This window comes from Suncus etruscus, chromosome 15 (assembly GCF_024139225.1).
Source record: "Suncus etruscus isolate mSunEtr1 chromosome 15, mSunEtr1.pri.cur, whole genome shotgun sequence".
Lineage (NCBI taxonomy): Eukaryota > Metazoa > Chordata > Mammalia > Eulipotyphla > Soricidae > Suncus > Suncus etruscus.
The window spans coordinates 16,723,132-16,745,464 of NC_064862.1; the positions used below are offsets into that span (position 1 = coordinate 16,723,132).

Below are 22,333 nucleotides of genomic sequence, written 5' to 3' on the forward strand. Positions count from 1 at the left end.
TACAGAGCCAGGACCCAAAACCAAAAATCAAACAAAAATTTTTTTTTAAAAAAGAAGAGTTTTAAGATTTAGGAGATGCCAGAGATAGTACAGTGGGTAGTTGCTTGATGTGGATTTAAACCCCAGCACCACATAAGGTCCCTGAACACAGGTGTAAGCCCTGAACAGTGTGTTACATAGGACCCCAAATGAATGGTTAATTGTAGATACATATATATATATCATTATATAATAATCTATATAATTAATTGTTGGCAAATAATTATAATTATTAATTATTACTATAGTGGCCAGTTCACCGGCCCAGGTTAAGCACTTAATTTGGCATATTTGATCTATTGTCCTAATAGAAACATGAATTCATAAACATGAAGAAGAAATATTTCAACATCAACTAAAATTTGGCACTACTAATATGCAGAGTATAGTGGCAAATATGGAAAAGACTTAAAATTGGTAGACTACGTGGCTGATATTTTATAGCAGAAAGTTATTCTGTTAAAGAAGGGAGAGTCTAGTCTCAGGCATAATATTAATCACCTTTCTCCTTGTTTCTCTTTAATGCTACTGTACCAAAAGATGAGTCTCAGCTCTTGCAGCCACACTATGAAACACACATGTCCTGCGTGGCCCCAGTCCCCCCACGGATGCTTGAATGGAGGCCCCTGTAAAAAAAAATCATTGAAGCTTTTGAATAAGGAGCTCTGTTGCCACAATCTGAACTTCGAAATGACTGCTGTTACTGGGAAGGCTCCCTGCTGTGATAATAGGGAATTGAAATTAAATTTGTTTATATCTGCATGCAAAGCAGCAGTGATTCATAGAAACTTTCCAACTTAATTTTATTTTTTGCAGGCAATCATCCAGGAAAGCATTTGTGTTTTGGCAGGGACCAGAATTATTTATATGTTTGTCTCTGTCTCTGTATCCAGAAATCATTTGATTGATTTTTATAAAATTAGTGTATATTAGTTGTAGTTGATGTTTACTTTGTCAATTTTTTCTTCTATTTCTGAAGTCCCAAGACAGATTTCAAATACTGGAGCTTTTGAATGTTATTTATAGTCAGATTTGTTTCAGATTTATTTTTAAATCTTTCTGACTTGTTTAAGATACTCCTGTATCCGTATATTATACTGTTTCAAGTTTATCCTTTTTATTATTGTTTTCTTTCATTTGGGGTGCATGCCCAGTGTTGCTCAAGGTTTACTCCTGCTTCTGTGCTCAGGATCACTCCTGGCAGGCTTGAGGCTCATACTGAGTAGTGGGGATCAATTCTGGATCATTGTGCCTAAGGCAAATGCTCTACCCACTGTACTATTGCTCCGGCCTCACAAGTTTATTATTCTTATTTAGAAGTTCATTCTGAGCTTAGCCACAGTTATTTGTAAAGTCCTGTCTTAGATTTAGAGAGCTAGTACAGTGGATAGGGCTCTTGTTTTGCATGCAGCTAATCCGGGTTCTATCCCCAGAACCCTATTTGGTTGAACCTCCAGGTGTGATTCGTGAGATGAGCCAGGTGTAATCCCTGAACACAGTTAATTGTGGCCTCGAAACCTTAACAACAACATCACCTAAATTTGTTCTCCAGCATATACTTAAATAGAATCATATTTGTTATTCAAGCTAATAAGCTAATGATAGAAGCCCAATAATTATTCATCTGAACCTGTACTTTTTCATTTTTTAAAGATGCTTTGACTTGTGATTTGTATTTGTAGACAGTCCATTGGTGATGGTTCCCTAATTGTTCTAATACCTTTACTTAACAGTTTATATATTGATATTAACATATACAATTAAGATTATATCTTTCTAGTGGACTTAGATCTAATTCATGTAAGAGCTTGTCTTTAGTATATGATTTGACAATATGCTATGTTCTCTCAGACAAATTTTGAAATCATACTTCTAACACTGAAACTCAAGAACTATTTATAAATTAATTTTATAATGTTTAATCTTTATAAATTCATTTAAATTAATCATAAATTTATTTTAAATGGAATTATTACATTGAAAATTTAGTTTTGAAACAAGGTCTAGTTGTTATATGCTAAATTCTGTTCTTATGATAGAACTCAAAATAAGTGACAAATATGAATTGCTAGTGTGCCCTTAATTAGCTTATGTATACGTAAAATTACACCATATCATAAAATTATTTGAAATTCCAAACCTTATATGTTTGTGTAAAATTTTAATGGTTATATATATCCAGTTTTATATATATATAACTAGATATATACCGACATATAGTATATATCTAGTTAGTATATATAACTAATTTATATAGTTTATATATGTATACATATACACTACTGAAAATGAAACAAATGGAGTTTGAGAAAAGCCATTGATGAAAAAACTTTATCATATAGGCTTTTCTAAAGATGATCAGGTCTTATTGGCTATTAGGAAGCTTTATAATTTTTCTTAGGTTATGACAATTTATGAACTATTCAATTTGTTAAGATAGTTAATTCCTTTTTTTTTTGGGTCACACCCGGCAGCGCTCAGGGGTTACTCCTGGCTCTATGCTCAGAAATCGCTCCTGGCAGGCACGGGGGACCTTATGGGATGCTGGGATTCGAACCACCATCCTTCTGCATGCAAGGCAAACACCTTACCTTTATGCTATCTCTCCAGCCCCATCTAATTTCTTAAAGCAATGCTACAGAAGAGTGGCAGGCTCCTCTGTAGCTTTCCTGTGCCTCCTGGTGGACAGTGTCACTACCACACTCAGGAACGCTGGTATTCAATAGTAATCCTACTCTAATTGGATCTGCTGCCACAGGCTATTATTATAAATTCTTTTAATTGAAGTATGTAAAGAAAATTCAGCTTTTCAAAGATATGCTGAAAATTTAAATATCGGTAAATACCCTTTGTCACTCTCCCAAACCTGGATAAGAATTAGTTTTTTAAAGAAAGTTTAATAATATAGAATCTGATTTATAAACAATAAGGTTTTGTATGCTGTTTCATTAAATCTTTGGAATGTTTATTTGTAATTTCAGTAATTCTTTTACCAATGGATGTAAAATAAAGTGACTTATTTTATTTGAAGAGGAGTTTGGGGCCATAACTAGGAGTGCTCTGCACTGAGAAATCACTCCTGGTGATGCTCAGGGGATCTCAGAAATAGTTTCTGGGGATTGAACCCAGGTTGGCCACTCACTAGAAAGCTTCATGTAAAGTATTTAGTCCAAGCCTCCTATTTTGTAAAAATTTCAATGCTGGACCATTTATTCTTTTTCATACTTTAGTGGTATGCTATATTGCAAATAGGAAAGAAGGAAATTACATTCAGTTCGTTCATTACATGTGATAAAAAGTGAAAGAAAATTAAGTATACTTTTCTGAATACAGACATAGTAATATGGGTATGCATGAGATTTAAACAGTCATTATCTAGTTAAATTGCATTTATGATTTTCAATCACTGTGTTTTAGCTGGAAAAATAAGATTGACCAAATCACTCGAATGGTGAGAAATTGGTAGGACACCTATCTGATAATAAAGTAGAAACAAAGAAGTGACATAGCGTTTTTATAAGAATGGACAAATTCCTGTCTTTTCATGAGGAAAAAAATAAACTAAATAAATTAGTTTTTAGCATTAAATGCCATGAAGAAAATAATCTAGGAGGAAAACACAGGACTGCACGAGACACAGTTTTAAATTGGAAATACTATTCACATTAGAACATGTACTTGTAATTATGGTGTTTTAAGTAGTAGTATGGCAAGGAAAGGTTAAAAGTTAAGAAAAAGTTAAAAGAAGTTAAAAGTTAAAAGAAAAGGTTAAAAGTATTAAAAATAAATCAGTCATGAAACTAGCATTTGTATTTGCAAGTTATATTGCTATTACTTTTAAATGATTTTTTGGGGGGTTTTGATTTTTGGGCCACAACCATTGATGCTCAGGAGTTACTCCTGGCTATGTGCTCAGAAATTGCTCCTGGCTTGGGGGACCATTTGGGGTGCTGGGGGATCTAACCGCGGTCCGTCCTGGGTCAGTTGTGTTTAAGGCAAATGTACCACTCACCATTGCTCCAGCCCCTCTTAAATAATTTTTAATTGAGCTTATTTAGTCATTTTAGATAAAAAATAATTATTTTTAGAAGTTTTGATTTTTCTATGCATTACTATAAGAAAAAATTTATAATGGATTATAACTATTATGATACTGAAATCCTCATTATTTCATAATAATGATAATAGGTAATACTATCTAATGCTATATACCTAGTACTTAGTTCATTTTATGTATTTTAATTCAGTAACTATCTGAAAGTATATGTTTATTACTATAGCTACATTTTAGAGTTGCAGAAAACAGAGCCACAGAAAAGCACCCTTTCCAAGATTATACAGTATCTAAATCCAAAGCTGATTAAATATAGGAATTTTCATTTCAGAGCTAGTACTTCTAGCCATTTCATATTATTACAGATTGGTTATACTAGATGTGAATACTTTTAAATTAGTTGAATGGGGATAAAAGAGAATAAACATGAGCAACAGTGAGGGTGGGGGGGATGAGTGAATGGTTAATGGATGGATGGGAGCGTCGATTAGTACATGGGTGGGTGGATCCCTATCAGGCTAGAGTACACATTAAACTATTTGAAAAGTATGAATGAAAGATTTAAAAAATGTTCTACAAAACTTATAATATCCTCTATTGTAAGTAAATTACCCATCAAGAAATGTGGACGCATATGCAGCTAGTTTATTTAATACAGAGAAGTTGCACAAATCAATTTGAAAATGATTTTTTTAATTCTATAAAATATGAAGAAATATGAACAGGCACATGAAAGGTACAAGTATACTGAAACATACAAAATATACATAGACCAAAACATGTCGAAATATGTTTACAATGCAGTGTTTAAAAGTGGAGCTGGATAGATTTAATAATAACTAATAGAATTGTAGGACTATGTTGAAGAGTCAGGCTGGCAGTACATGACAGGTATGGATTGGGAGAACACCCCCAGCACTAATTAAAATGACTTAACTGACTGCTTTCATAATGTTCTTAATACAGTAAGGACAGGAGGACAATCTAGTATAATTTTTTTCATACCCTGAGAAATTAATTATATACAGTGAATGCCTTTGGACATCAATGTCCTCTCTTAAAACGTTTATTGAAAATTCATATTTTCTAGGATCAAATTCAAGTCAGTAATCAAGGAGAAATACTAGCAAAAACACAGACTTTTTTTGACATGTATATATGTCATATATATATATATTTGTCAATATATATTTTTGACATATATATATAAAGATGATAAAGGAAAATATTTTAGGGGCCAAGAGGGAGGTAAGATAATCAAATGTGGGCCATTAATGTTCTTACTTTATTGTAAAATAATATTCAGCAAATCATTTGTCTCTAATGCATTAAAAATTCTCACATGAGTATTCAATCAAATCATGTATAAAGATGTTCGAATTTAAATTTATTGGACTAAATAAAAAAAAAGGCTAGCATAATAAGCAAATAATGTCTCCACAATACTATTTATAACCATAGGTATGTGTTTTATTTCCAGGGAACCTTTTATCATTTTATCAGGAGGTTTGTCCTATGATACTGTTGGAAGAAGACCTTGCTTAACAGTTATGCATGGGAAAAGTACCGCTGTGCTAGAGATGGACTATTCAATTGTCGACTTTTTGACACTTTGTGAAACACCATACCCTAATGGTAAGAATTGTATCTTTCAGACTCATTCTATACAATTACCAGTTATTCAGTGCAGAAGCCTTGAATGGTATAGAAGTCATTTGCTTATGTTGTTTTGATGACTTTGCTGTTTTTTAGAGGTTAATTTTGTTTAATATGCTTTAGTATCTGAAATTAGTTATAAGTGCTTTAGGAGGATAAAACTGTCCATATATGAGATTTTTTTTTAAATTTTAAAATATTCGTATATTAGAGTCTTTAGGTAAATAGAAACAGAAACTTAATGGTTTCTGGGTGGAAAATTATAAATAGGAGTATATATATGCATATATACATATATGCATACAGTGTGATACAGAATTTATTTTAAGGAATGGAATGACAGTTGTGGAGGCCAGTAACTCTAAAACTTATAGAGTAAGCCATCAGACAGATTATGCAGGCAAGAGTTGCTGTTGTACTCAAGTCAGATTCTGTGGGTGAAAATCAGGAATTCTGCTCTGTTGCTGTCTCAGATAGAAATTGCTTCTGAGGCCAACAAGTGATTGGATGAGACACAGATTATACAGGCTATGTGCTTTACTTGAAGTTCATTGATATATCTATTGATCCCTTCAAATAAAATGCCTTCCTTTAGCAACATCTTTAACAACATTTAACAACATTAAATACATAGGTATTTAAATGAATATTTGGGTACATGGCAAAGACAAATTAACACATAGAATTAACCATCACAGTTAGGAAAATACTATAAAAATATTTTCAGAAAAATTTATATTATTTTTTTAATTTGAAGCTCTTCGAGATGTAGAGATAAGTTTTATAAATGATTTGACCACACAGTCAAATCCCATCTAATGCAAAGTCCTATTGATTATTTTATTTTCCACAACATTTCTTTTTGTTTGTTTTTGGTGTGTGGACCATACCCAAGGAATATTCCTGGCTCTGTGCTCAAGAATCACTCCTAGTTGGCTTGGGAGGCATGTGGGATTCCAGGGATTGAACTCAGATTGGCTCATGCAAAGCAAATACCCTACCTGCTGTGTTATTGCTCTGGCCCCTGCAGGTTTATGTAAATAATGAAGGCAAAGTAGTATTTCTGTGGTTTCTTTTTTTTTTTTTTTTTTTTTTTTTTTTGGTTTTTGGGCCACACCCTGTGACGCTCAGGGGTTACTCCTGGCTATGCGCTCAGAAGTTGCTCCTGGCTTCTTGGGGGACCATATGGGACGCCGGGGGATCGAACCGCGGTCCGTCCTAGGCTAGCGCAGGCAAGGCAGGCACCTTACCTCCAGCGCCACCGCCCGGCCCCTTCTGTGGTTTCTTATTAGGTTGCTTTGAGATCCAGTAATGAAATTTGATCTTACAAATATTCAGATTTAAATTGAAGGGCCTTTTGCCCATTCCCTTGCCATGAGTTGCAATACTATCGAGCTTTCTATCTTGGTTTTTACATTGAAGTAAAACTCGTAAGGGTCTTCATGTAGATGAATCTGGTTTAAAAGAGAATAGTTGTAAATTAGCTATAAGTTTTATGTAGTATAAGATCAGAATATAAATGCTTAGAGAAAGAACCCAAATAAAATAAACATCAAGCAAGAAATAATTGCTATCCTTTTGCATTTTTGAAATGACTGTTCATGCATTATTTTGCTTTTCCAGATTTTCAAGAACCGTATGCTGTTGTTGTTCTTCTAGAAAAGGATTTAGTACTTATAGATCTTGCACAAAATGGGTAAGAAGATTTGCTGAACAATGAATTCAGTTTGTGCCAAAACTGTTCTTTTAGCACAGAGTACTTTTATCATAGAGCTTTATGCAGTAGCAGCATTACAACCAATGGGGCTTATCTGATGCTGGATTATTGCTAATTGGAAACTGGTAGCATAGGATTGACTTCATTATTTGAGGAATTAAATTTTTTATCTTTGACCTTGACCTGCTTAGGATTCTGAATAAACACGTGTGCCAGATTTCTTAATTATGTTAATAATATTTTTAAAGTAAGACCTGTTGAGTTTCTGAAATTCATGATACTTGGCTACTCTGGAAGAACTCAAAATCAAAACTGATCCAAAACCACATCGCACTTACCTCTAGACTCCCATCCTTATTGCATACTATTGCCAGATTAATTTTATGTGCACCACTAATCTTTTACTCTGCTCTATCCCATGGTGTTCCATTTTCAAAACACTTAATTAATTTACATAGTAGAAATTTGAGGAACTTTCTTCTCCTTGCAGGTGCCTTGGTCCTTTAAAAAAATTACTGTTAAGTAGACATCTTCCTTCCATGTCTTTTTCTCAAATAACTCCCAGAAACTTAAATGTTTCACTTATTTCTTTGCCATCAAAAAGTCACATAACTCAGCTTTGCTTTGGGGGATACTTGGCAGTGCTCAGGTCAAACTTAGGGCTTTGTGCTCGAGAATCTTGGTAGGGTTCAGGGAATCCTATGTGATGCCTTAGTTGACCAGGTGCAAGGCAAGTGCCCTTTTCACTGTACTATTCTCAGCCCCAATTTTAAATGTCACTCTCCTTTTCCTCTGGAAGATTTTTTTTAATTCTTTACATATATCATATCTAATATGTCCATTCTCAGACCACAGTTCTTCTCAACTTTTGATATGATGTCTAGTTTCTGCTTTTTCTATCATTATGTTTCTACTGTATGTTTACTTAGAAGTTCTTTGAGTGGAAGAACTTTGGAGTACTTATTTGCATCACCTGAGGTTTTCTCATTAAAGATGATTTTACAAACATTCAATGTTCTCAGGTGGGGGTAATTTAGTACCCTCACTTTCCCCAAGATTCTTTCAAACTAATCTGTGGTATTTTTGATTGAGAAGAAGGGTGGTGCTGACATCTAGTGGTAGAGGACTGGCAGGTGTTAACATTTCTGAGGAAGAACTGTAGAACTGACTGTTCTGAATCACAATAGTATCAAGATTGGGAATCCCTACAGGACACATGCATGGTATTATTTACTTTATCGTAAGATGTTATTAAATTCACAGCAATGTAATATGTGCTATTTCTAATAGCTACTTGATTTATGTGTATGTAAATCAAAGTAATTTTTCTAAAACAAAATTTTACCACGTTATTTCAAAATGGCAGTTTTAGAGTAACGTGTTCTTGATATGTTCATCTTTAAAATAGTGAGATTTTTCACATGTTTTCCTGTTGGTATATATTTTAGTAAAAGAAAATACTATGTAGGAGAAAAGGAAGTAACTTGGTGGGAAAGTAGTTGTCTTAAAGTTGAGTGAGAGAGAATGGAATTGAGAGAACATAAAATTGCATCAAAGAATTTTTACTTAGATACATTTATGATTTCATTCATAAAATATTTAATCTGTGTGTACCATTGCTTAAATAATTAACTATAATAGAAAAACGTGCCTATTTTTAAAAGAGATCTTGAGTTTTTTTTTCTTCCTTTTACTAAAATAGAGATGAAATGGTGGGCCTTTCAAAAATACTTTTTGATGTCTTTGAAAGTTTGAAAATTTTCTCCTCTAATTTTGGTTTCTTAAGCCATACTCACTGCTTCTGGAATTGGTATTTGGGGGAGGGAGGTACCTGTGAGCAGTGTTATTGATCGAAAATGGATCTAACATGAGCTCTTCTTTTGAGCCCTCTCTCAGACCCTTCTCCGATAGTTAAATATTAGTAGTAGTCTGATCAGTACACCCTATATTTGCACTGTGGTCATATAGTGTTTTATGAATCTTTTAAACTACTTTCTGCTTTTCCATATAATTAAATAATCATTATTCATTCTGAAGATACTAAAATCAGAAAGAACTATCATTATATATTCAGTTAAAATTTTTTTTTTTGTTTTTTTGGGCCACACCCGTTTGATGCTCAGGGGTTACTCCTGGCTAAAGCGCTCAGAAATCGCCCCTGTCTTGGGGGGACCATATGGGACGCCAGGGGATCGAACCACGGTCCTTCCTTGGCTAGCGCTTGCAAGGCAGGCACCTTACCTCTAGCGCCACCTCACCGGCCCCCAGTTAAAAAATTTTATTTATAAAGAATATATGCTCTAAATATATCTATATTATCATTAAAATAAAGTAGTGGTTTGAAATTAAATACTCCACTACGTATTGAATTGATGGAGAGAAAAGAAGAATTGCATTAGCTTTACTGATACAAATATGAGATAATTATTCATTGGGAACTTTCTAGTTTAGTGATTAAGAGCACAGTAAATTGTTTTTCTCTTATTTGCTACCTGGAATACATTTAGCACATTGCTGTCTGTAAATCTTTTGAAATTTTCATTAGATAAAGTATATCATAAATTTGATGCAAGATGTTGTTAGTAACATAAATATAGAGATATAAAGCATTTAGTCTGGTGTAAAATTCATGGTATGTAGTTCCTGCTGCAACTTTTTCTTCTTTTTCAAACTTTTTTCTACTGATTGCAATTTACAATCCATAGATTAACAAGTACTGTTAATGATAATTTTCTATGTACATAATTTCAACACAGTATCTATCACCAGTGCACCCCTTTCATCCCCCACAGACCCCAGTTTCCACTTCTCCAACTTAATCTTATGAATCAGTTTTCCAATTATATTGCCTTTGACCCTTTGTTGCTATCACTGTGTATCTTTTCTTCTCCCTCCCTCTTACCTCCTTCCTCCCCCTCTTTCCTCCCTCCTCCCTTCCTCTCTTCTTTCCCTTCCCTTCTTCCTTCCCTCCTTCCTATCTTCTCCCTTCATTCCTCCTCCCTTCTTTCTTCCTCCTCCTCCCTCCTTTACCTCACTCTCTCCCTAACTTCCTACTTCTTCCCTCTATTCCCGCCCTCCCTAACTTTCTGAAAAGAGTTTCTCCCTCCCTTTCTTCCATTCTTCCTCCCTCCTCCTTCCCTCCCTCCATTCTTCCCTTCCCTCCTCCCTCTCTCCCTCCATCCTGCCCTTCCTCCCTCCCTTTTCTCTTTCCCTCTCTCCCTCCCTCTCTCCCCTTTTCCCTCTTCTGTTCCCCTTCCTTCCTTCCCTCCTTACTCCCTCCATCCCTCCCTTTTTCTTTTCCTCCTTCCTTCCTCCCTCCCTTTCTTCCTTTTCTCCTTCCTCCCTCCCTTCTCCCTTCTTTCTCTTTTCTCCCTCCTCCCTCTTTTCCTTCCTTCCCTCCTCCCTCCCTCCCTTTTTCTCTCCCTTCTTTCTCTCCTTTCTCCCAACTTATTCCCTTCCTTCCCTCCTCCCTCCCTCCTTTCTTCCTCCCTTTCTTTCCTCCTTCCTCCCTCCTTTCTTCCTCCCTTTCTTCCCTCCCTTCATCCTCCCTCCCTTCTTTCCCTCCTTCCTCCCTCCCTCCCTTCCTCCCTCTCTTCCTTTCCTCCTCCCTCTCTCCAACTGTTCTAAAAGTTAAATTATAAACTCAGAAAACGTCTTGTGAATCTTACCCAAATGCTCACTTCATGATCAAACTTAAATTTTTTTCATTCTACCATTCTTTTAGAATCATTATTGTTATTCATTATAATTCATTAAATTGTTGAATAGTTATCTTCTTTTACAGATATCCTATATTTGAAAATCCCTATCCTTTGACAATACATGAATCTCCTGTTACATGTTGTGAATATTTTGCTGATTGTCCTGTGGACCTCATTCCTGCACTTTATTCTGTTGGAGCTAGACAGAAGCGTCAAGGTTATAGCAAAAAGGTATTGAACACAATTTTTTGTATTCAGTGTTACATCTTAAGGTGTTTTTGTTGTTCATTACTTTGGAGTATTTGATAACCCATTTTGGAAACAAAATATCTTGCTTACTACTTTTCATGATAAGTAAGAAGTAGAATGATACAACTTAATACTTAGTTTTATAATAATCTTTTCATACAGGAATGGCCAATCAATGGAGGTAATTGGGGTTTGGGTGCTCAAAGTTATCCAGAGATAATTATTACAGGGTAAGTTTCTTTTTACTAAAAAAATCAGTAATATAAATGTAATAAGATTACATGCACATTGATTATACTGATAGTACTTTTCCTTTATACTGTGAGTAAAAATAAATTATTTTTATGAATCTGCCCATTTATTTTAATAGTTAATATTTAACTTCTCACTTATGGAGATTGAAATATCTTAATAAATAGCAATATATTTTACAGATAGAAAAATATTATATTTTTTATTTTATTTTATCATCTCTTTAACTCATTTACTTTTCATAGGCATGCTGATGGATCACTTAAGTTTTGGGATGCTTCTGCAAGTAAGTACTTTGGATAGTGTTTGTGTATGTTACATAACCATTACTTTTATACATCTTGTTTTGTAAAATGTCATAGCCAACTTTTAATTGGAAATTCTGGGGCATAAATTTAGTAGCAGATTATCAAGCAGATAGGTTTGAAATTTTAATAGATAAAAACTATTCCTCTTTATTCTTTTAAATTTGTTTCTGTGTTTGGACCAGGGAGCAGTATTTAGGGACTACTCCAGACATCTTGTTTGGAGTTGCTTCCTTCCAGCTGTGCTCTGAGGCCCATTTGGTGCAAGGGATGGAATCTGGGCCTCCTGCTTGCAAAGCTTGAGCCTTTTGAGTTTAGTTTCTTACTCTTAACATTTTAAGATATTTTTAAGTTTTCCTAATATCTTAAAGATAATCTTGCTATCTATAAGTAAATGAGAATAATTTCAACGGAACTACCAGAATTCTTGCTTTAAATTGTTTTAAGACTTTCCTGACTGATTCAGAAATATGAAAAGCAGGAATGTATCCTAAATCAGTGAAAATCAATAACAGTTTTAGCTAGCATATGATTTTACACCTGTTTTTTCTTTTATTTTTCTCCTCTTTTTATTTCCTACACCTCTTTTTTCTTTGTGAAATATATGTGGTGGTTACATGATGGAAAGGAAAGAATAGCTTGACTAATTTTTGAATAATGTTTGCAAACATACGGAACAAAGATTCAATAGGAATCCAAATGTGTTAGAAAATTTTCTGCCTTTTGTAGAAAAGGCACAGAAAATTACTTGATAAAGATCATTTTTATTTTAACTATAAAATTTATTCTAAAAAATTTTTTTCTTGTTTTTGATTTTTGGGGCCACACCCGTTTGATACTCAGGGGTTACTCCTGGTTAAGCACTCAGAAATTGCCCCTGGTTTGGGGGGACCATATGGGACACCGGGGGATCGAACCGCGGTCCTTCCTTGGCTAGCGCTTGCAAGGCAGACACCTTACCTCTAGCACCACCTCACCGGCCCCTCTAAAATGTTTTTCTTGCATATTTTTTCAGGTTATCTAAATCATGATTATCATTTTTAAATGAATAAAGTAATTGCATTTGTTGTCAACTAATACAATGACTTAGTTGACAAAAATAAAACACAAGAGAACTGTGCCCCTAGTAGTGAAAATATAATTAAAATAAATAGACTTATTTTTCTTTGATACTGATTAGTATTGACTTTTATTTGAATTAAAACATCTAATTTTTTTTCTAGTAACTTTGCAAGTATTATATAAGCTAAAGACATCTAAAGTATTTGAGAAATCAAGAAATAAGGATGACAGGCCAAACACAGATATTGTTGACGAGGACCCGTACGCCATTCAGATCATCTCCTGGTGTCCCGAAAGCAGGATGCTGTGTATCGCAGGAGTTTCAGCTCATGTCATTATTTATAAGTTTAGCAAACAGGAAGTAGTTACAGAAGTCATTCCGGTAATACTTCTTTCACTATTTCGGTGTCGGATGTTTCATATTTTAAAGTGTGTGAATTATTTAAGAAAGCAATTTACAGTGATTTCTGCTCGAAAACTTTGAAAACACCTCAGTATTTTTTTTTAACTGAAGTTTTGAAAACTATAAAAGTAGCTTAATTTTGTATGTAAGTCTTTGTATCGAGCATTTAAATCCTTAAATACATTGTATGTTTCCACTGTGGAAAGTTAATATAAGTATGGGTGCACTTTAATCTGGTGTTAGAAAATACTGAATAAATCATAAAATATGTTTAAAAATGTTTTTGTGTATATTTACAAACACATGTACTTACATTTTTAGAAATTCAGCCTGAGTCATTTTTCCCCCCTTTGCTCAAACTTAGAGAAAAATTTACTGAAATATCACTGTTTGAAATGTTTCTTCTACTGAAGCATATGTATGTTATATGTATACGCTGAGCATAACAAATTGGATAATTAACAAATAGGAGCTTCTAAAAATGACTGTTTTTCAACAGATGCTTGAAGTTCGATTGTTGTATGAAATCAATGACGTGGAAACCCCAGAAAGTGAACAGGCTCCACCTTTACCAACACCAGTAGGTGGCTCCAACCCTCAGCCCATCCCTCCTCAGTCTCATCCATCTACCAGTAGTAGTTCATCTGATGGACTTCGTGACAATGTCCCGTGTCTAAAGTAAGTTATGAAATACTACACATTTGGGTGTTGATGTTTTATTTAAATCAGGATAAAAATATAGTAACTGATAATAATATTTTCTTGTATTAGAGAAAATAAAATAGGATTACTTTTTTTGTTTGTTTGTTTTTGGGCCACATTTGGGGCTCTTAGGATACTCCTGGCAGGCTCTGGGGACCATATGGGATGCCAGGATTCAAACCACTATCCATCCTGAATCATCTGTGTGCAAGGCAAATGCCCTACCGCTGTGCTATCTCTCCAGCTCCAGAATAGGATCACTTAAGTGTTGCTCGGACCAGGGTAGCCCAGCTCTTTCTACTGTGGTATTAAGAGAAATATGATTGTATATCTTTTTGTATTTACAATAAGGTTTGACTTCTCAATATCCTGGAAATACAGATCTTCATCAGAATCCATTTTTAAATTTTAGTCTGAATTTATATGTGAATAAAATATATTTAGACCCTTTTGTACTACTCTGAAACACTTTGTTGGTTTTGTTTGCCTGTCTTCTGGGACTCAGTAATTTTGTAACTCCTTTTTACTTTTTAGTATCTTTCTGAATCTTTTCTAGCCTTATTGTATCTATTTAAATACCTTTATTGTTGTATTTAAGATTTTAATGCATTTTATGGAAGAATAAATCAAGTTTATTTATTTTTTCTTTGCTGTACGAATTTCATTGAGTGCTTATTTTTCAAGACTGGGGTAAAAGGGGCTGGAGCAATAGCACAGTGGTAGGGAATTTGCCTTGCACACAGTCACGCATAATGGACCCCAGTTCAATTTCTGGCATCCCATATGGTCCAGTGAGCCTGCCAGGAGTAACTTCTGAGTCCAGAGCCAGGAGTAACCCCTGAGCCTCCGAGCTTGCCTCCCCCCCCCCACACACACACAAAAAAAAAAAATGAGGAAAAACATGTACTAGAATTACAGAGAAGTCAGTTTGATCATTGAAGAGTGACATAATATTTGAGGAAGATTCAGTTTAACAATGGGGGTTTGTGACAGAAGCCAGATTGTGCCACTGATTAGGCTTATGGAAGCAGGTAAAGGATTTTGTCACTCACCCATCAAATTTCCTTCAATGCTACTGGCTGACAGTACAGAATAGTAAGGTGTTGGGTCCAGGATTTTATAGATCTGAAACAAATTACATGGTTTGGAAATTGGACAGGGCTAATTCATGGAACTAGGCCCTTTTTTTTGGAGGGTCTCAGGGGTGGCTGGAACTGGTCTGTTGTGGTTTATGCACAAAGGGATATCTACCCTCTTCTTTCTGAGAAAGTTATAGTGATTTTAGTCCAAACCAGTCTACCTAGAAATCTAGGAAGTATCAGTGCCCTTATTCTTTCTGAAATGGTGGCCAACCTGTGCTGTTTTTCTGTTGGGAAGATCTATTTCTTAATATTTAACCAGTAGACAGTCTACAGAAAATCTTAGCCACTGAATTTTGCTTAAGAATATTTTTTTAGGGCCCGGAGAGATAGCACAGCGGCGTTGCCTTGCAAGCAGCCGATCTAGGACCTAAGGTGGTTGGTTCGGATCCCGGTGTCCCATATGGTCCCCCGTGCCTGCCAGGATCTATTTCTGAGCAGACAGCCAGGAGTAACCCCTGAGCACCGCCGGGTGTGCCCCCCCCCCAAAAAAAAGAATATTTTTTTAATAACTAAAAGAATTTCTTGAGTTCTTTTTGTTTTTGTCGCTTAAGTCTTAACTGAGAATTGAGTACAGAGATAAAGAGAGCATGTGGGATGGATGCTTGCCTTACAAGTAGCTAGCCTGAGTTCAGATCCCTGGCATCCTCATGGTCTCCTGAGAACAGGCAAGTGTATCCCCCCCCCAAACAAAACAAAACAAGTCTTAATGATCCTATCTATATATGCGACTTCTAAAATTATCCTGAAATGCTTGTTCCTCCTCTTGAGGCTCTTAGCTTAAATGTACATTAAATGTACATCTTAAACGTACATCTTAAATGTACATTAAAGATGCCAGAAGGAACCTGGCTAGAAAAGAGCACATCACGCTCTTCAACCTCGGGGAGTAAAGGTTGAGTCAGGCTGGAGAGGACATACCACTTCGCCTAAATGTCAGCATCTCCAGATGTACTATCACAGCCGATGAGTTGGATATTGCCCTGTTCTTGGCCCTGTTCAAGTTCTGCATAGCCTATGTGCAGTGTAATTTACTACTATTGAGCTTGGGCAGGGAGAAGTCACTCTAGTTGAATTTAGACATCAGGCCTGCTCCTTGCGATTCAGGCTGGCCTGGAGGTCTGAGGAGCCACATGACTCTTTTACCTAAAAAAGAGCCTGGACAATTAGAAGTGCAGTCTACTTCACTGGAAGGGCTAAGTAGGTGATTGACCTCTGAGCTCACGGGTCAAGAGAATCAGTGTGGAGCCATCTGCTGCTGTTCTTTCATGTGGTCTCTCTAAAGGCAGGTGCCTCTGCACCTTTTTGAAGTAACCTGGCTTTGGATGTATTGGACAGAGACTGCGTGATAAAAAAAAAAGTCTGACGTTAAAGTCACAGTAGCAGTGTCGGTCTTTTTAATAGGAATGTAGTTATGAAAATAAATCGCTCACTTAAGAATTTTCTGTGCCAATTTCACTTTAAAGGTTACTGATACACTAGGTACTATATTATAGCTGAGTAACAATTTCTTAGAAAGTCATAGAGACAAATAACATAAATTGATGCATAAAGTTCTTGTGATCTTTCCATGTAAGTGGGGTTTGAAGCTTATTTAAATTCTTGTCGAGAATTTCACTTGAAAACTTAGCCATCTCCTCAAATATGCCATACTTTAAACACACTGATTTGATCTTGTGAGTCTGTTAAAATTGTTATTAATTTTATGCTATTACAGTTGATTTACTTGAAAACTTAGGCATCTCTTCAAATATGCACCGATAACAAATACACTTAATTTATTCATTCATTTATTGATTGATTTTTGATTTTGGGCCACGCCCGGTGATGCTCAGTGGTTACTTCTGACTATGTGCTTAGAAATCGCTCCTGCCTTGGGGGGCCATATGGGATGCTGGAGGATCGAACCATGGTCTGTCCTGATTCAGCCATGTACAAGGCAAACGCCCTACAGCTATGCCATCACTCCAACCCCTACATTTTTTTTGGGGGGGTGGGTTTGGGCCACACCCAGTGATGCTTGAGTTACTCCTGGCTATGCACTCAAAAATCACTCCTGGCTTGGGGGACCACATGGGATGCCGGGGGGATCAAACCACAGTGTGTCCTAGGTCAACTGCATGCAAGGCAAATGCCCTACCTCTGTGCCACTGCTCTGACCCCTCCACTTTATTTTTTAAGTCTTCTGAGTCTGTAAAAAATTGTTTATTTTATGCTATTATGGTTGATGTGTAGTATATCTTTGACATTTATGTTTTTAGCAACAAAGTACTGTATACCATAAGGTGCCAGAAACCCTGTATCACTGTTACTAAGTCACTTTAGGCCTTCCCATCCCTTTTAACCCCAATATTCTCTTAACTTGGTAATATCAATTCTGTTGTCAGAATTCAAGGGTTTATTTTTATTGGATATTGTTTAATGTCTTGCTTTGTTTCCTGACACTTCATTCTCTGTCCTATTTCATTTAATGTACATTTCAAGTTGTCTTAAAGGTCTAAATTTCAATTCTCTCTCTCTCTCCTCTCCCCCCCCCCCAGCAATGGGGATCATACCCCTTGTAATCAAGACATAATATTGACTCTGCTTACTGCTAGAAATCCTGGTAGCTTAGAACTCAGGGACCAGATGTGGTGCCAGAGAACAAACTGCTGTGAGCAAGGCTGGTATCCTACCCTCTCCTGACCATTCCTGTTTTTTTTTCCTTTTTTTTGGAACTTAGAATCACTGTCTTTTTTACTCTTTTATTTTTTTTAATGATCTCCCATATCATTCATTCAGTAAATATTGAAGACTCTGTAAACTCACGTATTTAAAATAGCAGTAAGATTTCTTCCTTCCTGGAACTATCTGTCTTTGAATCTTCATAACTAAATGGTTTTCTTATTATTTTACAACAAAGTCTCACAGAATTTCTTACTTCATATTCTTGGGTTTGCTTCTTGCATTCTTCAGCTAAATAAGTTTTATCCAAACTTTTTTAATAAACCTTTTATGCCTTTAATTATTTAATGCAAAATCATAGTATACTTTCATACTTTATCCAGTTAAAAGCACTTTGAGGGGTTTTTAGGCAATATCTAGTGAAACTCTGGATTTATTCTTGGGTTTGTGCTTAGAGGTTACACCTGAAGGTGCTTGTGGGTCCATACTCAGTGCCATTACTACATGTCTTGTAATACCTTACTTTCTGTTCTCTCTCTCTTTCCACACATACTCTTTCTCTCTCTGTCTCTCTTCTCCGCTATTTTCTCTCTTTCCTTTCTCCTCCTCCCCTCCCCCCCCAGTTACACAAATTTTATTGGTACTCACAAATTCCTTGAACAGTGGTGATGATAGTTCCATAATATAGACTAGAACATAGCTAGAAAGTAACAGGTCCAGGTTCAGAAGTTGAATTCTTTCTGCCAGCATCAAATATTTGAAACAAGAAGTTGAAGACCTTCAGAAGCTGGAGCGATGGTGCAGCAGTAGGGCATTTGCCTTGCATGCAGCTGACCCAGGACTGACAGCGGTTCGAGTCCTTGCATCCCATACAGTCCCTCAAGCTAGGAGTACATAGCCAGGAGTAGCCCCTGAGTGTTATCGGGTGTGGGCTCCCCCCCCCCCAAAAAAAAAGGTGAAGACCTTCCAGAGTATCACTCTGACCTATCTTGGTGTTCTGGTTTATCACAATTATGACATACCTTCCACTCTGACCAAATTTACATACTTATTAATCTTGGAATACAGGTTTTCTACTCCATTTTCATCTTTACTATTTTGTAAAAGTTACATTTTTTTAGCACTGTTCAGAGCTTACAGGGAAAGTGTCTATACAATAAATAATCTGTCAAGTCAGCTTAGATTTGGGAGGAAAGGTCAAGAGAAGGTGGCATAGCTGTAGTTCTTAGGGACTATTTTCATCTTGGAAGTTGCTCTCAGTGCTAGAGAGGGTCTATTTTGTTTTGCAATTGAACCCAGGACATGTCACATGCATGGTAAATTTTCTGAGTTCTATATCTATGTGAGCTACATTCATACCCCATCAAAATAGATTTTGTTTTTATAGTAAAGCATTTATACAAATAAATTACTCTTCACTTAATTTTAGCTATGCTTGTTTACAGTAGTTAAGCCCACTATCCCAGTGGTGATAATAAAGCTGGTACTGGCTGGGGTACCAACCATAGCAAACTTGTGTGCTGCTCAGGGATCCATATCAAGTCAAGGCCTTAAATGTTCTAAACCTGTGCTCCATCTCTTAGGCTTTCCTCCCCATCCTCAATCATTTTCTCAATCTACTTTTTTTTTTTTTTTTTTTTGGTTTTTGGTTTTTGGGTCACACCCAGCGGTGCTCAGGGGTTACTCCTGGCTATCTGCTCAGAAATAGCTCCTGGCAGGCACGGGGGACCATATGGGACACTGGAATTCGAACCAACCACCTTTGGTCCTTGATCGGCTGCTTGCAAGGCAAATGCCGCTGTGCTAGCTCTCCAGGCCCCCTCAGTCTGCTTTTCTAGCTTTCACATTTTCTCACGTAATACACATTTCTTTTTGTGAAATTCTAAGCTGATGGTTATTTTATTTCCCCCAACCTCTTTACATTCACTTCTTTTCTCTTTTCTTTTTCTCCCTTATACATTGTATGTGGAATTTATAATTTTCTGTTATTTTGTTGAGCATAATATATTTGACTCTGACTAGATTGAATATTTCTAGAGGTTTTATTTTTTATATTATACCACAGAATTTTACATGTAATTAATTTATTAAGTTTAATATGTATGACTGTTATTATAATAGCTAACAAGATCATTGAATATTAGTTAACATCTTTGCTTTTTCTTTTTATAGAGTTAAAAGCTTACCACTTAAACAGTCTCCAGGTTATCAAACAGAACTAGTTATTCAGTTGGTATGGGTGAGTGGAGAACCACCACAACAAATTACCAGCCTGGCAGTCAATTCTTCTTATGGATTGTAAGTATAATTTATGCTTCTCTTCAAAATGTGCCATACTTCATCTTTAAAAGTAGGCAAAAGAATCAATATAATAAAATTGTATCATTTTAAAAATTGTTGCATAATCCGTGTGCCTAAGAAAAAATGAGTAGATAAAGAAATTACTGGGGCCGGGCGGTGGCGCTGGAGGTAAGGTGCCTGCCTTGCCTGCGCTAGCCTAGGACGGACCTCGGTTCGATCCCCCGGCGTCCCATATGGTCCCCCAAGAAGCCAGGAGCAACTTCTGAGCGCATAGCCAGGAGTAACCCCTGAGCGTCACAGGGTGTGGCCCAAAAACCAAAAAAAAAAAAAAAAAAAAAAAAAAAAAAGAAATTACGGCACCTTTTCACAATAGAATACTATATAGCTGTTAGGTAAATTGAATTTATGAAACACATGGATAGATAATGGAGAGTATTGTTCTGAGTGGAATCAGTGAAATGAATCAGGCAGAGGGATAGACACGAATGATCACACTTGTGAAATATAAAAAGCAATTACAATATATATAATACCTATAGTAATTATACCCAGAGACATTTAGAAATGAAGAGCAGGAGGATAGGTTTATGGTAGGACTTTTGCCACAGAGAGTAGGACAGTACAGTTATTGAAGAGAAAGGACCACTATGGCAATGATAGTTAGAAATGGTCACTCTGTACAAGAAATGGGTGCTAAAAGGATGTAAAGCAGGGATGGCGAACAAATTCGACACAAAGAGCCCAAATTTTAAACTGAGAGAGTCATAGAGCCACACCACACAGTGACCTGCCAAAACAAACACTCACACAAAAGCATATAATTTTACATGACTGAAACCCAAACACAATCATGTATGTAATCAAGGTGTTTAAATAAATATATATATAAATTTTAACAATAATATATTAAACACATATTGCATTTTTCCATTTTGAGTGAGGGTCAAAATCCTGTTCGCCACCCCTGAGGAAAAATGTTTTCCTTAGATATAGGCTGGTGGAGGTGACTAGTGGGCAGAAACTAGGGAAATTGGTGGCAGGAAATGTGCAGTGGTGAAGGCATGGGTATTGGAACATTGTGTGACTGAAACTCAGTCTTGAACAACTTTGTACCTGTGTATCTTATGGTGAATCAAAAAAAGAATTATTAAAATAAAACAAAAATATTTATTGTGTAACTTTAATTCCATGCTATATTCAGTGCCTTTTTTTAGGATGTACTTCTGTTCTGAGTGATTTACTCTGAATATGCTTCCTGATACAAAATTAACTATTTCATGTACCAATTCTTATTTGAGCAATATGCTTTATATTTTCTATACTTTATTTAAGCACTGTGGTTTATCAAGTTATTATGGTACTCAATGTTCTAACACCAATCCCACCGTTAGTGTAACATTCCCTCCACTATTGTCCTAGTTTCCCCCTATCCTTATGCCTCCCTACTGGGCAGTAACAAAATAATTTGTGCATATTGCTTGTTAACTAAATGTCTAATGGAATTACTAAAAAAATACTTCAAGAAAAGAAATTTGAGAAAACTGATATATCTTTCCCATCTAATTTGTTGTGCTCCTACTGGAGTGTCACTATTGAAGAATTTAGAATTGTCATGAGGCACATTCACCACTACTGCTCTGGGAACTCCAGATCTTTAATCCAGGATCTTTAAAACTGGGTTAGTGAGTTTATGTCACAGTGGTAGTGAGATGTGGGTAATGGCTGCTGTGGCTTTGGCAGGGCAGGGATTTAGGCCACCCCCCACCCCTAACACACCCTAGGTCACCCTAGAGTTTTCTGCCTAAAGATGGATGTATTTGTGAATTTTTGGAACTTGCATCTCTTACGAGATTTTTCATAAATTGGCTTGTGCTGTTTTTCTTCACATTTTAGTCTTTAACTTAGTGTCTTAGGGGGTCTTAAAATATAAAACTTCTTTCTTCATGCTTGTTTGGTATGCGGTTTCTCATTTATAATTGAAACAGTTCTTTGAACTACTCGAAAGAAAGACTTTCAAGAGACTTAAAATACATGCATACAGACAAGAGAACTTAAGAGTGAATTCAGGAGGAACAACATAAAAATCACC

General features: G+C 35.9%; 1 protein-coding gene across 1 annotated transcript in view; it reads left to right on the forward strand.

Annotated features, from left to right (window-relative positions):
* Nucleotides 1–22,333, forward strand: part of STXBP5 (syntaxin binding protein 5) — a 190,851-nt gene that overhangs the window by 104,964 nt on the left and 63,554 nt on the right. The window contains exons 10-17 of the mRNA XM_049789323.1: nt 5,574–5,728; nt 7,373–7,445; nt 11,251–11,398; nt 11,579–11,646; nt 11,914–11,954; nt 13,197–13,417; nt 13,938–14,116; nt 20,116–20,241. Coding sequence (XP_049645280.1) covers nt 5,574–5,728; nt 7,373–7,445; nt 11,251–11,398; nt 11,579–11,646; nt 11,914–11,954; nt 13,197–13,417; nt 13,938–14,116; nt 20,116–20,241 — 1,011 coding nt within the window. The remainder of the gene's footprint in view (nt 1–5,573; nt 5,729–7,372; nt 7,446–11,250; nt 11,399–11,578; nt 11,647–11,913; nt 11,955–13,196; nt 13,418–13,937; nt 14,117–20,115; nt 20,242–22,333) is intronic.